Source organism: Macadamia integrifolia, chromosome 1 (assembly GCF_013358625.1).
Source record: "Macadamia integrifolia cultivar HAES 741 chromosome 1, SCU_Mint_v3, whole genome shotgun sequence".
Classification (NCBI taxonomy): domain Eukaryota; kingdom Viridiplantae; phylum Streptophyta; class Magnoliopsida; order Proteales; family Proteaceae; genus Macadamia; species Macadamia integrifolia.
The window spans coordinates 8,898,353-8,912,485 of record NC_056557.1 but is presented as its reverse complement, the minus strand read 5'-3'; the positions used below and the strand labels follow the sequence as shown (position 1 = coordinate 8,912,485).

At 37.0% G+C, this 14,133-nt stretch overlaps 1 protein-coding gene across 2 annotated transcripts; it reads left to right on the top strand.

Moving 5' to 3' along the window:
* The first annotated feature begins 5,636 nt into the window (after nt 1-5,636).
* LOC122083425 (P-loop NTPase domain-containing protein LPA1 homolog 2-like) lies at nt 5,637-13,448 on the top strand. 2 transcript variants are annotated; one of them, XM_042651240.1, is made up of 8 exons: nt 5,637-5,709; nt 6,202-6,387; nt 6,604-6,905; nt 8,493-8,574; nt 8,816-9,304; nt 9,945-10,685; nt 12,884-12,979; nt 13,122-13,448. In XM_042651240.1, exons 2-8 carry the CDS (start codon nt 6,202-6,204, stop codon nt 13,257-13,259), a joined length of 2,034 nt encoding a protein of 677 aa, XP_042507174.1. In that variant the 5' UTR covers nt 5,637-5,709; the 3' UTR covers nt 13,260-13,448. The 2 variants fall into 2 exon arrangements, with proteins under 2 accessions (XP_042507174.1, XP_042507165.1); XM_042651231.1 differs by having other exon boundaries at nt 5,678-5,709; nt 6,154-6,387.
* The last annotated feature ends 685 nt before the right edge of the window (nt 13,449-14,133 follow it).

The window sequence follows — 14,133 nt, the reverse complement described above, 5'->3', positions numbered from 1 at the left end:
TTAGGACAGTCGGCAACCTCGGTGGTATATTCAAGAGGGCCAATCGTACTGCTTTTAAATTGCTGGAGTCAGCACCTTTAATTTCTGTCATTTACTTTATATTGAGAGCCGGTGGTCAGCATGTTTTATTTTTTTGAGTACTCACGGTAGACCTTCTCCGACAGCCCTATGGGAGTATCGCGGGATGGAGTTCGTGGCTCGTACCCGGAGTATACGCGCACTGTGGTTGTAGTAGCACTAAACCAAAGACTTAGTAATATTGCTTAGGTGGATGTGATTAAAAATGTACTGCATAGCATATAGTGCATATGGTTGTGATTTGTTGTGTGGACTGCTGTGTGGTCCTTCTTTCCACTTACTGAGCTAGTGAGTTCATCCCACGTGTATACCTCTTTTAGATGATTTTGCAAGTCATCCATCTGAAGAACACGGGTCGGGTCCCACAGTTGAGTTCCCTGAAGAGGATTAGTGGGTCCCTAAAGAGTTAGAGCACGGCACAGATTGCTCGTACGAGGGCTGTGCTACGGGACCACAGTTCTGATACCGAGCTGAGCTCTATCCCTTGATACCGAGCCGAGCTCTAACCTTTGATATCGAGCTGAGCTCTACTTTGACACCGAACTGAGCTGTACTATTTGATTTTTGATGATTCCTTTTGAGTACTTGATATGTAAATTGTATTATTTTTCTGTAAATATCATGCATGCGGGCCCACATGTACTTAACTATGGTATTACAATTTGGGTATCAAGTATTATGAGAATATTCACAGGTAAATTAAGTCTTTCGCTGAACTGATGAATACTTTCTTAGTTGTGTATGCTGTGGTGGGATACTGTATCAGATGATCCTGGCAGGCTTGGGTTAACCGGTGTTAACTCAATCATTGGCCCGGTTCTGTGTGAACGGAGTATGACAGTTTGGGTCTAGGGAGTCTGCAAAATTGGCTATGGGATATTTATGTTTTGTTATTGGATGAGGTTAATTTGATTTTTGGTTTCATAGGGGTGGGTTGATTAATTTGCTTGCCCTTGTATCTCGTCGTAGAAGCCACGTTATTATGTAGCTTTCTTTTTGCCCTATATAAACGTCAACTATTTTTAATAAACTCAGAAAGTTGTATTAGACTTCGACCTATGTCATTATAGTAGTGATAGATAACGTTTGTAATGAGGTTTCATTGAATTGAATTGGATGGATTGATCATATATCAAACTCGACCTTCCATTTGATGTCATGTGTCCCCTTGTCTAAGTCAATTTGGAAGTATATATTGATTTGATTGTTTGCGTTTCTTCTTTTAGTGGTTGATGGCATGTTAGTCAAAATTGCCACACTTTCGAATTTTAACCTTTAGATTATATCAATAAGGCGACACACAACCTATGCAACTTGCGATAGAAGCCATTACTCCTTATAGAGACTCATTTTGTTTGTCTCTCTATTCTTCTTATAATTTTCAGGATTGAATTTTTTTTCCCCTATAACCTGAAGTCCCGAACTCTAGGTTAGTTATCCTTACCCTGATCCAGCGGAGGAATGAACACCCATAAAAAAAATTCCTATCCTGAAAAATCAGATCCAAAGAGAAGAAAGAATACAATTAATTCATGCATTTTTTCGAAATAAAATATAATGCATGAGTCTGCATGACTGAGGAGGATGATGGTCCATAAGTACGTCCAATGGCCCAGTGGAATGATCCTGCAACTTGCCCATAGCACCAATCCACTTTAAGGGTTGTGGTTATTTCTAGAACTACCTCATGCAACGGACCTATCAATAGCTGAATAACCAGTTAGATTCTGACACTAGCCGGCATCTACGCCTAGAAAATGTGATGTGTGGAAGAAGAAATGATGACTCCATATCTAGTTGCAAAGAAAATAAAGGTAGGGCAGGCTACTATCTCAATCGGAACAGGTATCGTTTTTTTCTTTTACAGTAGAAGTAACATTGGTAAATGGTAGATCAATCGCTGCCTCTTTTGTAAACTAGAATCTTTTGTAGTCATTATTTAACTCTAAAATATATATTTTAATTTCGTTATTTAACTTTGTTGTATTTTGCAATCAAATCCCTTAGTTTTAAGAAGGCAACTTAAATTTCATTAATATGATTACAATATGGGAAAAAGAATGCTATTCACTCGCATATCTCTACACCTATATATAGGCAAGCACAAAAAGATTACGCTGCCCCCAACCTCATGTGCTGAAGAAGCCTCTGTGTGGACTTCCATTGATCTGCAAACTGGTACAATGACCGTGTAAGCAGGTAGTGTTATCTTGCCTAAACAATATTTAGTAAGAGTTTAAGGAAGTTATACAATAATGATTAAAAAAAATCTTTTTTTTCTTTTTAAATATGATTTCACTTCCCTAATTTTGTATTGAGAAGATAAGGAAGAACATTTCCCACCTCTCACTAATTCAGCCCGCCTACAACCCTACTAAATTATGTAGTCTGAATGTTGTTGATTTGGTCGATTGTTGGTCACTACCATCTCACACTTTCATATTTTCGCACCTCGACTAATCATTGGGGAGACTAACACAGTAACCCACCGCCGTGATCTCCACTTAAATCGTATATACACAGATGGGGAATCGAACCTAAGACCGTGTGCCTAATCCACACAATCCTTAGTTCGTCCTAACCATCTGGGCAACCCATGGGTGGGTACAGAATAAATAAGAAAACACATACACACACACTCACACTCACACAATGCATACGACAGGGTTTGATCCCACAACCTCCTCCCCTGAGTGCCGGCTCCACTAGTCGAAGCTACCACCACTAGGCTATCCTAGTGTTCGTATCATTAATCCCTTTCATCCAAAAAATATCTTCGCAAAACCGGCCAATGCTACTATATACTAAATTTAACTCATTTGTAATCCAAAGGGGGATAGGGCGGTCTTTTTGCCACCCCTGTGTCTGGGCATAGGGGCACACGACCATGTACGGATCTTTTTCCCATTGCCATATTTGTGTATTTGTTAGTTTCGTTCTTTTAGAATCTAAATGAATAAGCTACAGACTAAAATATACCACAAAAGCAGAAAACGTTTTTGATGAACTCATTTCTTTTTACCTATGCCACATAATTTTAAGACTATGTTTTCAGCGACATCTCAATTGATGTTTTTTCCAAATTCAGTTTTACAACATGATAATAACATTTGGGGCTGGGGATCGCTACTTGATCACATAGCCATTGCACTAGCAATAGGACCTACTTTTTAAGCCAAATGAAGAAACCTATGTTGTTGACATCTAGACCCAGATTATGATTTAAACAATAAAAAAAAGCTTATTATTAATGTAACAAGGGTGGGTTATATTCAGAAAAATAACAAAATGATGAAAAGACTAAAGTTTCCACAACTGGTTGGAGAAGAGAGATCTTCGATGATTTTGGGAAGATGTGTTATGTTGAATGATGATTTAACCTTTAATATTAAATCTCAGTTGAATTCTTGCTTTTTTTATTTTACAGACAAAAAATATGATTTTACTCAATTATCCCGTGAATTTATTCTAAACAATATCTTAACTGTAGTTTTAAGAGGATGGTTGATGTCTTGTCATAATTAGATAAATAACATACCCATGTTACGTTTTTAATTTCCCCTAAAAACAATGCTATTTAATTTACATGGTGCAAATCCACCATAAAACATTAGAGAATGTATATAGAATGCTAGGACTATCCAATTTCTCTAATTAAATTAAGGTATAATCAGTTCAATAGTGTATCGATTCGAATTGATTCGAAATCAATGTGAAACCGAACTGCACCGTTGAATAAAACGCACTAGAAGAAATGATGATTACCACTTGATTTGTCAGTTACCCAAAAAGCTGCAATTGCCATAATCATTTTTAGTTTAATAATTTCTTAGGGAAATTACATTAAAGGTTATAATCCAATATATACCGATATAGAGAGGCCAGGCAGCTAACTTGAAGCTTGAAAATGATGCTATTGTCTAATAGGCAATTCGGTGGAGACAAAAATTGAAACAAAGAAAAGTAAGTCACAAGAACAAGGTTAATCTGATGCAGGATCATTGGGGTTTAATCCTGGCAAAACCCACTCAACCTGCTCTGAAATATAATTTTTTTTTCTCAGAGACATCTATTGATTTATAAAGGTTGGACACGGAGTTGGGGATTGCAATCTTCCGTCAACCACATACTAGAATTTGGTCAAACTATCATACATTAACTAGATAGAGCTTTTGAGGCTAAGGAATCCCTTAACATGTTGGACTCCCTAAGAATAAAAGAGAAGGAACATGAGAGAAAGTAAATCACAATATGCTTAATATTTAAGATTATTGGCAAGATGGACAACTGAACAGACCGACTGAACTGCTACAGATAAAAAATTACTTATTTATTGTCTGATTCAACAGTCATATGTTCTATTTCGAGAGAGATCCCTTCAAGGATGCCCACATTTCGTGGCTGTTCTACATATCCAGTATTCTCAAGAGCCAGAAATTAAAAGTGGTTTTGGGTTTCCATCTTCATGTCTTACAAATCAACCTAAGCCCAAAGATTACTGCATAGTTTTGGTCTAGAGGCCCACATCTTCTTTTTCCCAAAGCCCACTTGTGAGTTGAGAGTTGAGAGCAGGAATGTAACTGGATTGTTGAAATCTGCATTCATATCCATTTAGAGGTATCTATTTCAATCAGAGTATATCTATATTCAAATCTGAATTATTTGAAAAATAATTATTCGATCCATTAGATAATCAATTAATGATTTTGAGGGTTCTTGAAGTTTATTCAGGTTCTAATGAATGAAGAAAAGAGTTAAGACAACTTAGAAAGATGGAATAAGAGCAAATTGTATCCATTGGGAGAAGGAAGATCCAAATTATGCAAATCAAAGAGTAAACAGATAATTGAAAATCCAAATTTGATTCGCATCTATATCTGTTTAGAATCCAATCACATCCGATCCGTATCTGATTCATTTAAATCCCGCTCTCTACTTCATTTAAACCGTTACTGTTTCTCAATATCTTGATCTCTCCTCTACACTTCTTCTCCTTCCCTGGGCTACTTCCTTTCACCTCATCTCTCACTTTCTCTCTTCATCATAGATCATTCTTCCAGAAAGGTTGTCGAAGAACAAGGAAGATCATGTGGGGCCCAAAGATGATCCACGATGCATGGCTTCCTAGAGTCCAACCTCAACCAAGGCTTACCCTTGCCACTCCAACTGAAGTGCATGATGAGAGGGAAGAAATTTCAGATTTTATTAGAGAATCAAAAATAAACAATAATTTATTTCGTAATGTGTATCTGATATGCAGGCAAGTCGACTCGGTTGAATCGGTCCAACCCAGATAGCAATCGCCCGAGCCACTATGGCATCACAAGGATCTTGGAATTGGCTGGAATCACTGATTCACCCGAATCCGATTCGACTTTTAAACCATGCACGTATCTCATGACTTTTGGGGGGAAAACGACTCGTCGGATGCTTGGAGCAGTGTACAGAGTAGCTCTCTTGTGGAGAATTTGAGAATTTTTTTCTTTTTGGATTGAGAAGAATGAAGAATCGTATTCGTCTTCCACTTGTTTCAATTGTCTTCGGAAGGAATTCTTAAGTTCTCTGTTCGAATTAAGCAACTCAGAAGCAAAAGATCAAGACCAGTTACCCCCATATCAGTTCTTTTTCAGGGTGAGACTTCTCTGCCTCTTTTACTTAAATCAAATATTTTTTGCTCAATTCTAATTCTGTTACCAGATTATATGAGGATCTGAGAGTTCAAACGAAATTAATCACTTATTAGCAATATTTCCACCCTTTGTTTACTAATTTTCATTTGATGAATTCCAAATTGAGTTGTTCAGTTCTTTTCTGCAAATGCATATTTATAGAGTACTTTTGAGTTCCATTTGGTACTTGATTTCTCATGGAAAGATATGAATAACGTCACCATGTGTAGCAATCGTCATGTGCTTCTCTATTGTGGTTCAAATACTACTCGTGTCTCAGTAGTCAGTTCAGTTTGAGTCATTTAGAATCTCCACTTTTTATGATTGATATCAGGTTTAGGGTTTGATATTCTTGAACTCTATATAAAGAAAATCTTATGTTTGGCATCTTTGGTTGTTTCAATAGCTAAGTTATAGAATTACTTTTCAATTTAATACTGGAGAATTTCTGAAGATGTCTGTTCAAGAACTTTGCTACATTATTGTATTTGATGGAGAGAGCAATGCGGACACTGGAAGACATGACAGAGTAGTAGCTTCATCATGCTGTTCTCATCTGAATGCAACATTTTGGTATACAAGGAGCACTTTGGAAAGTTTGTTACAGTTAGTGGGATGCAAAGTGCACCATGCTTTCCAGGTACCAAATCCCTCTCTCTCTCTCTCTAGCAAGGCGCAAGGAGTAATGAGATGCTTTATTTTGTCCTCATGGTTTGTGAATTTGTCCCATCTTAATTTTCAATAATGGCCCCCCTTATTTCAATCTATCATAGTCTTATTTTAACATCTTTATCTCCTGTGTGAGCTTTCTTTAATCAGTATATTTACAACTTTATGATGCTATTTGTCGCACTAGATAAGTAGACGAGTTTTTGACATCTTGGAGGGTGAGAACCTGAAATCAACACTCAACACTGAAGAGAAAGGTAGTTTGGTGTCTGGACTGCGGAATATTGGAACTGACTGGAATCAACCTTGTGAAAAATACATGGCAAAGGAACTCTTCACAGGAAAAATCGATGACCCTTACGAAAATTATAAGAAACAAGCAACTGTAATGGTGGAGAGAGGGCAGTTCTTAGATATCATATGCCATTGTCTTGAAGAATATCGTTATGTGGGACCAAGCCAACGTGCTGATATCATCCTTGGTTGCAGGTACCTTTGCCAACTCCAGTTGGTAGTTCACATAGATGGTTGATGAGTATATTTGTGGCATCTTCTGGTTGCACAATATATCAACTAAATTAGTACGTAGTGAAACACAAGTGGCATTTAAAAGCTCCTTATGCTTAGTTTTATTGTGTTAATTATTATCCTCTCTACCTAATAGAAAGAAAGTGTGATGTTTGTACCCGTTTCTTCATCATATTGGTTTCTTCAGTTGATCAGTATTCATATTCTCTAAAATGCTACCCCAATCTTATTAAGTTCTTCCTTCAAAGTTCCATTCCCCTGCTTTACTTACTTGAACTGTCTTGACTGGCTTACTGTAGTATGTTTTTGTTGTGTCAGGACAGACTCAGAGGTTGATTGAGTTCTGATTCATCTGCATAGAGGGAAGTAGTTCTTTGGAGCTACTGATTCCTTATTCTCAAGGTTTTTTTACATTGAAGAAGCTAGGAACTATTTTCTCTGATTGTATAATGTAAAATAAAACCAATGTCCACTAATTACAGAATCTAAAAGTTGGAAGTTTGTTGGACATACCAGAAAGCCTTCGCCATCGGCAAACTGTGTCTTCTAAGTATACTATATTCATCCATCTTACAGGATCTGTGGATGACTTGAGATGATCATAAACATAAGCTAGTCTCAAGACTCTCAACCATTCTTTGAAAGATGGGAAAATCAGCAACATTCATCTCAAACTGTTTTAATTATGAGTGTCTGAAAAACCAAAGACCAATAAACCTGGCAACTTAATATTTCATGAAGCACAGGTAGAATCTGTTATCTGGCATGCCAACAGCTACCAATGTGGATTCTATTTTTGTTATTGGATATGATGATTTTCCCAGATTTCAGGATAATAATTTACAAAAGTGAACCTTGAGGCCTTCCAAGTTAATTATATTTCAAACTCAAAAGATGGAAACTGGATTTGAAAAACTTGTACCAAATTTTAGCTCTACAATGTCGATAGAGAATGAGAAACCAAAAGGGATAAATTCATAGGTATTCCATCTCCTTTGACACGAAGGACTGCTGAAGGGCTTAGTTGCCTTTTATTAGGTGATCACATATATATTTGAAAGAGGCAGTACCTCGCTTTCTAATTTGTGTTTGGTGAACTGCGATATGAGATAAGATTGTTCCGTGATAATGGATGCAATGCTTTTGTTTTTCTAACTGGTTATGCGGTCTCTTTGGAATAAATATTTAGGTCAGAATGACACAAACTACAAAAATTTGGATTTTGGAAGCTAGTATATTGTCTTGGAAACTTTCAAGGTTTTATACTAAAAAGAGTCAATGGAATGTTCCCATGACTAGGTAACCTCTGTTCAATTTTTATTTCAGTAATCAAATCACATATTGTGGTTGGCAACTTCTCAGATAATATTCATTGACCGCATGATATGTGTGAACTGAATTACTAGTACATATTTCAGTTGGAATTTTGTTTTAAGTTAGAAGTGGCTTCCCTATTCTTGAATGGCTATTCAGTCGCTACATCAAACTTGCTACATGTAATTCATGTATTTTATTTTCCTGATACACTTTGTTTGTTCATTGTCATAGACTTCGTGAAAGGAAGGAATCAGTTACCATTTTGCTTTGCGGAACTAGTGGATGTGGAAAGTCAACTCTTTCGACTTTACTAGTATTGCTTCTGTCCCCATTTCAGCATATGCTGTTTTTTGCTTGTTTTCAGTCACTTTTAAGATGTCGAAGTCACTCGTGCCTTAGTTTTCCGCGGATTTGATAATTAAATTTTCTGTTGTCTCTGTCTCAAAGTTGGGTGACACAAATATGTATTTTTAATTGAAAGGAATCTACAATTTCATGTTCCAAGTAGTGCATTACTTGTGTTTATGGTTATAAACCTCTATTTTAATGTGCAGGCAAGCACGTTTGGCATTACAACAGTTGTTTCTACTGATTCTATTCGCCATACAATGAGGAGCTTTTTTGATGAAAAAGAAAACCCATTATTGTGGGCATCTACTTATCATGCTGGAGAGTTCCTGGATCCTGTAGCAGTGGCAGAAACAAAGAGGAAAAAGAAAGCTAAAATGTTATCTAAACCTTTTAATGGCCAGGGTGGTTTGGAATCAGCAAGAATGATACAAGGATCAGATGATGCACCAGGCTGTAACTTCTCAGGGGCAGGTCAAGCAGATCGAAAACATACAGAAGTGAATGATTCTGTTGAAAGAAATGCTGAATCCAATCTCACCACTGAGCTAGTTGGGTCCAAGGTACTGGCAGTTGAGGGATATAAGGCACAAAGTGAAATGGTTATTGACAGTCTTGACAAACTAATCATGGCCTGGGAAGAGCACAAAGAATCGGTAGTGATTGAGGGTGTACATTTAAGCCTAAATTTTGTGGTAAATTTCCTTTTGACTCTTGATGTGTTTTCCTTATTTTTAGGGGTGGAAGGGCTGGGGAAAAAAAAGGAAACATCTTTTGATTCATCATGTTATTTCAATGTTCAACATCTAAATGGAAAATATCCCTATAGCTCTTTCACTGTTAATTTCTGTAAATGTCACCGTACCCCCCTTGGATGTCACACGTATTTGGTAAACTGAGTGGAGAAATCTTTTGAAAAGACTAGCTCGATTTTACATTTAAGCCCACAAGGATTGAGTAATCCTTCCTTCCAAGGTTTTTATCATCTTATCCTATCTAGGCTTTCTATCTTCAACTTTTCTCTCAATTGTTGGGGGTTGTGTTGTCTTAGAGTTCAAAATGACTTGTCCTTAAACCAAATGTGAACCATCTCTCACTGTTTCCATAGGGGCTGGCAGGTGGCAGATATGAGTGGGCCATTATGCCCAGTGTGACACAACAGCCATCACACCACCACCATTTCTAGTTATTACTACTTTTTAAACATGACTGAATCTCCAAGCAGCCTGGTTGACTTGTACTTGGGCTAAGTCATAGACCAAGTTCAATTCTCTTTTCTTCTTCTTCTTTTGCCCCTTCCAACACTGAGTTCTTTCATCTTTTTTTGTGTTACAGATGGGGCTTATGAAGAAGCATCCTTCCATAATTCCTTTCCTTATATGCATTTCAGATGAGGAGAAGCACATAGAAAGGTTTGCTATTCGAGCAAAATATATGACCTTGGATCCTTCCAAAAATAAGTATGTAAAGTACATCAGCAATATACGTACAATACAAGACTACTTATGCAAAAGGGCTGACAAGCACTTGGTTCCAAAGGTTAAAAATACCAATGTGGACCGAAGTGTGGCATCTATACACTCAACAATATTTAGCTGTTTGAGGAGGCAGCAGATGGGGGCTTCCTTCTATGATGCTGCTACAAACACTGCTAAAGTTGTATGTGAGGAATACTGCAAGCATTGTAATGCAAATTCTATCAGTTCAAAAGGAATGTTCCGATTGATCCAGAGACAAGGGTCGATACGGCGTTACATGGCTATAGTAAATTCTGATGGTTCAGTTGCCAAAGCCTGGCCATTTCAGCCTGTAGCTAACACTAGGGAGATCCATCCATCTAGTGCTGCTACTCCTAGTGAGAGTGTGTATCAAATCTATGGTCCAGTCCAAGTTCATGCAGCTGAGCCTGTTAATGTACAGTTTGGTCATTTTGGGGTAGGTTCTTGGCTGAATGGAACAGAAAGTACAAGCTACATAGGCAGCTTAAATGATCCTAGAGTGGATGGTGACGAACCGATGACTCAGTTTTCTTCTTTGTCAAGTTCATCTCTTCACCATGAAGTGCATGCGAAGGAGGTATGTTTGTATTTTATTGGTCTTATTTCTTCTGTTTGAGGAGTAGCTATAAATACTGACATAGGGATTTTGGAATGCTTTCCTATTTCCTCCAGTGATTGCTTTGGCAATTATGTGCTACCATCCACATATGGTATAATTGCTGGCAGAATATATTATAATATTCTTTAACCTAAACATTAGTATAATAGGTGGCCATTGTGTTTTCATGAACAAAGTACATATAACTAAGTTACACAATGGTGCTAGTTAGCCAGAAGGTTAAAGTATTCAGCATCCTTTCTACCGAAATAATTCTTTTGGTGTTCTACTTTCTATTTTTTTCTCGAGATTTTTCAAACTCAAAAATTTTTCTTACTGGTGATCCAAAATCTAAATAAATGTGATTCTTAACTGTTTTCTGGTATGAGCATCAAAGAAGAAAAATCTGTTTTCTGGTATGAATTGTTTTTGGAAATTGAAGTTCTATCAAAGAAACCTCAAACATCTTGTTTTACCTGGCTCATATTACACTCTCTGCCTCTCTAGGACACCATGCTTACCCCCTCCACCCAGCTTAATAATAACTTGGTAGAAAAACATCTGGAGAGGTTAACAGTGATGCTAAAGGATATTATTAGATAAGTGAGACTGGATAATTCCAGAAGGATGCAAATTTGTTTATAAAACATCTAACTCATGGTCAATGGATTTATTTTTGGTGAGTGGAGATAATGATGTTTTCTTGCTCTGTTTTAAAAACTAGTTCTATCATAACTGCATATTTCAAGTTAGAGGCTAGGGTCATATGGACATAAATTAACATGGTACTTGTGAACCTAAAGTTTGCACCAATTGACCCAAGGAATTTTGTAGACATTTTGAAGGGAAAAGATTTGGATGATTATCAATGTTTGGCTATGAAAGATGGCACCATAAAATTTGCTAATTAATTCATTGGACATATATGGTCTAATCAGTATGTCGCTCCCCAGACTTTTTGCCTTTTTAACATGGTCTCTTTCAGAAAATGATAGAGATTAGCTTGCATGACCCACATGGTGATGAAATTATTATCCTTCTTGTGCCTAAAAGCAACATACATCAGACAAGAAATTGGAAACCTCACAACTGTATACTTTCCCCTAACATTCATTCTATGGAAACTGCTCAAACAGACTATCTAGTTTCCAGAATATAATTGCCATTATTTCATAAATGGGTGGGTATAAGTTTTATCTTCCATGCGTCATAATATATTTCCAGAATCATATAGATGGAGGCTTAGTTCTTAGTTGAAAATTTGGGTGTGGTGAAATGGTACCAGGTCAGTCTGGGCTTTTGAGCTGTTATAAATGAGCATTCTCATGATTCCTCCCTCAAAGCAGCCTAAACAAGGTTTCTTAGGGGGGGGTGTTTGGTTCGGTAAATCTTTGGGATGACATTCTTTAGAATGATAATTCTTAATTTTTGGAATTTTTTGGTTCCACTAGGATGATCCTCATAAGTGAGCATCATACTTTCCATGAATGACCATATTACAAAGAATGTGTTCCAAATCTGAGTTTACCTCACACTTAAACTCAGATTTGAGCAACCTTTTTACCACCTAGTATAAAAGGAGAAAGCAGAAAGACGTTCTCTACGGAAGCCAATATCTCAACCCGCGAGAAACATGTACTAGCCTCAAGGCAACCAAACGATTTTTCAGAAAGAAACATAATTCAGAAAAATGTCTATCAAAAGATTGACATTCATATCCGATACATACACCATTTGTACCGAACCAAACACCCCCTTAGATTCCCTGCGGATTGTTCTTCCAAACAAGAGTAGCTTCTTATTTAGTGGTGGTTTTTTCTCAACACCCCAAAGTCAGGTCTTCATAAGTTTATGCAAATGCAGGCACACAGCATGACACAGTGAACTCCAACCTGAGTTATCAACAAGATATCTTTTCTGAACCAAGTTTTTCCACAAGTTTTTCCTGTTCAAGGTAATTATGGTGGATGCTTCAAGAGGCCAGCCTGGTACTTTTATTTGGTTTGACAACTGAAACAAAACCCTCATGCATACAGCAATGATTGATTACTACCCTCTACAGAAATGTGACCTCAGAACATGTTACGTTTTGTGTTCTGTAACATTATAACCGATTATCCTTCATCATTTCATCTCTGGATTCTTTTTTCCACCTAATAATCTTATGTTTTGATCAGCTTGCAGAAGAAGTGGCTGCATCTGAAAGTGAGGATGAGGCTTTTCAAGAAGATGAAGATGATTCTAGTGATGCAACTGGGGAGCATGGAGATGAGGTATAACAAACCACATGGATGTGGTTGGTACTTCTGTTGCCTCTGGAAGAGCTATAGCAGTTAAAACAACCCTCTATAACTTCCTATGGGTTTTTTTTCTTCCTGTCTAATCATATTTCCAATATTATTTTATTTCTACCAGATGGAAGGTTCAGTTGCTGAGTCATCAACAATATCCGATGAAGAGTATGAGATAGTCCTAAAGGATGGGATGTCTGATGATGCTACAACCATGGATATGCAGGGTCTGCCTACCAATCTTGTTGATGATTCTCACTGACATCACCAAGCGCTCAAAAGCAACTCTATGAGACAATTGAGAAGACCAATCCATGAAGCCTCTCTATAGCCATGTCCATAGCCTTCCTCTTGGAAGAAGTCATCAACAAGCTTAAGAATGTAAATGCTCAAACATTTTCAAAATAAAAACTAGAGAGAATAGATAAATAAATTTGACAGTTATGTTGAATTGCATGACTAATTAACATAGAATCTTATTTATTTATTTATTGTTGTTTGCGTTCTATCTTCTTTATTTTATTTTCTTCTTGCCTTCCTGAAGGATAACCCTAGAGTTACATTTGAAAGGATCTGAAATCTAAATTGTATAGGTATCATTACTGAATGGGAAGTACACCCTCAACGACATTCAGATACTCTTATTTCACTCTTTTCCGTATTGATAGCTCCTTGATAAACATTTCCATGGTGTGAGGCTATTTATAGGACAATACAGATTCTGGAATGATGATTCTTGTCCATCCCATCCAATCACAGTGGTGGCTTTTCCCCTTCTTTCTGCAAAAAGGTTCTTAAACAAAGTTTTAATGGTCAGGGTATATTTAAAAATAGGCCTTGAATATCATTTGAACCATGCTTTAAGAATCCATACATGCAAAACATTCAGGGACCATCTTGTTGGATTGAGAATGTTGGAAGGTAGTGTAGAAACAAAAACAAAAACAAAATCGAAACATTCTAACTAAAATCAACAACTAATGCAACTTACACAGAAAATTTCTACTTTTTCTGTACAACAATTAAGTAATATAAATGAGTGAGACGTCTTTCAATTACTTCTTTTCACATTCTTTATGATCCACCCAAGCAGCAGACATCAAAACCCAATATTTTATCTTCTCTTACTCCACTGC

What these genes read in the sequence shown, in the direction of transcription:
- LOC122083425 (XM_042651240.1), top strand. Translation starts at nt 6,202, where the DNA reads ATGTCTGTTCAAGAACTTTGCTACATTATTGTATTTGATGGAGAGAGC. An exon ending in CAACTCTTTCGACTTTACTA is followed by an intron (nt 8,575 to 8,815) that starts GTATTGCTTCTG and finishes TTTAATGTGCAG; the next exon opens with GCAAGCACGTTTGGCATTAC. An exon ending in CTGGGGAGCATGGAGATGAG is followed by an intron (nt 12,980 to 13,121) that starts GTATAACAAACC and finishes TATTTCTACCAG; the next exon opens with ATGGAAGGTTCAGTTGCTGA.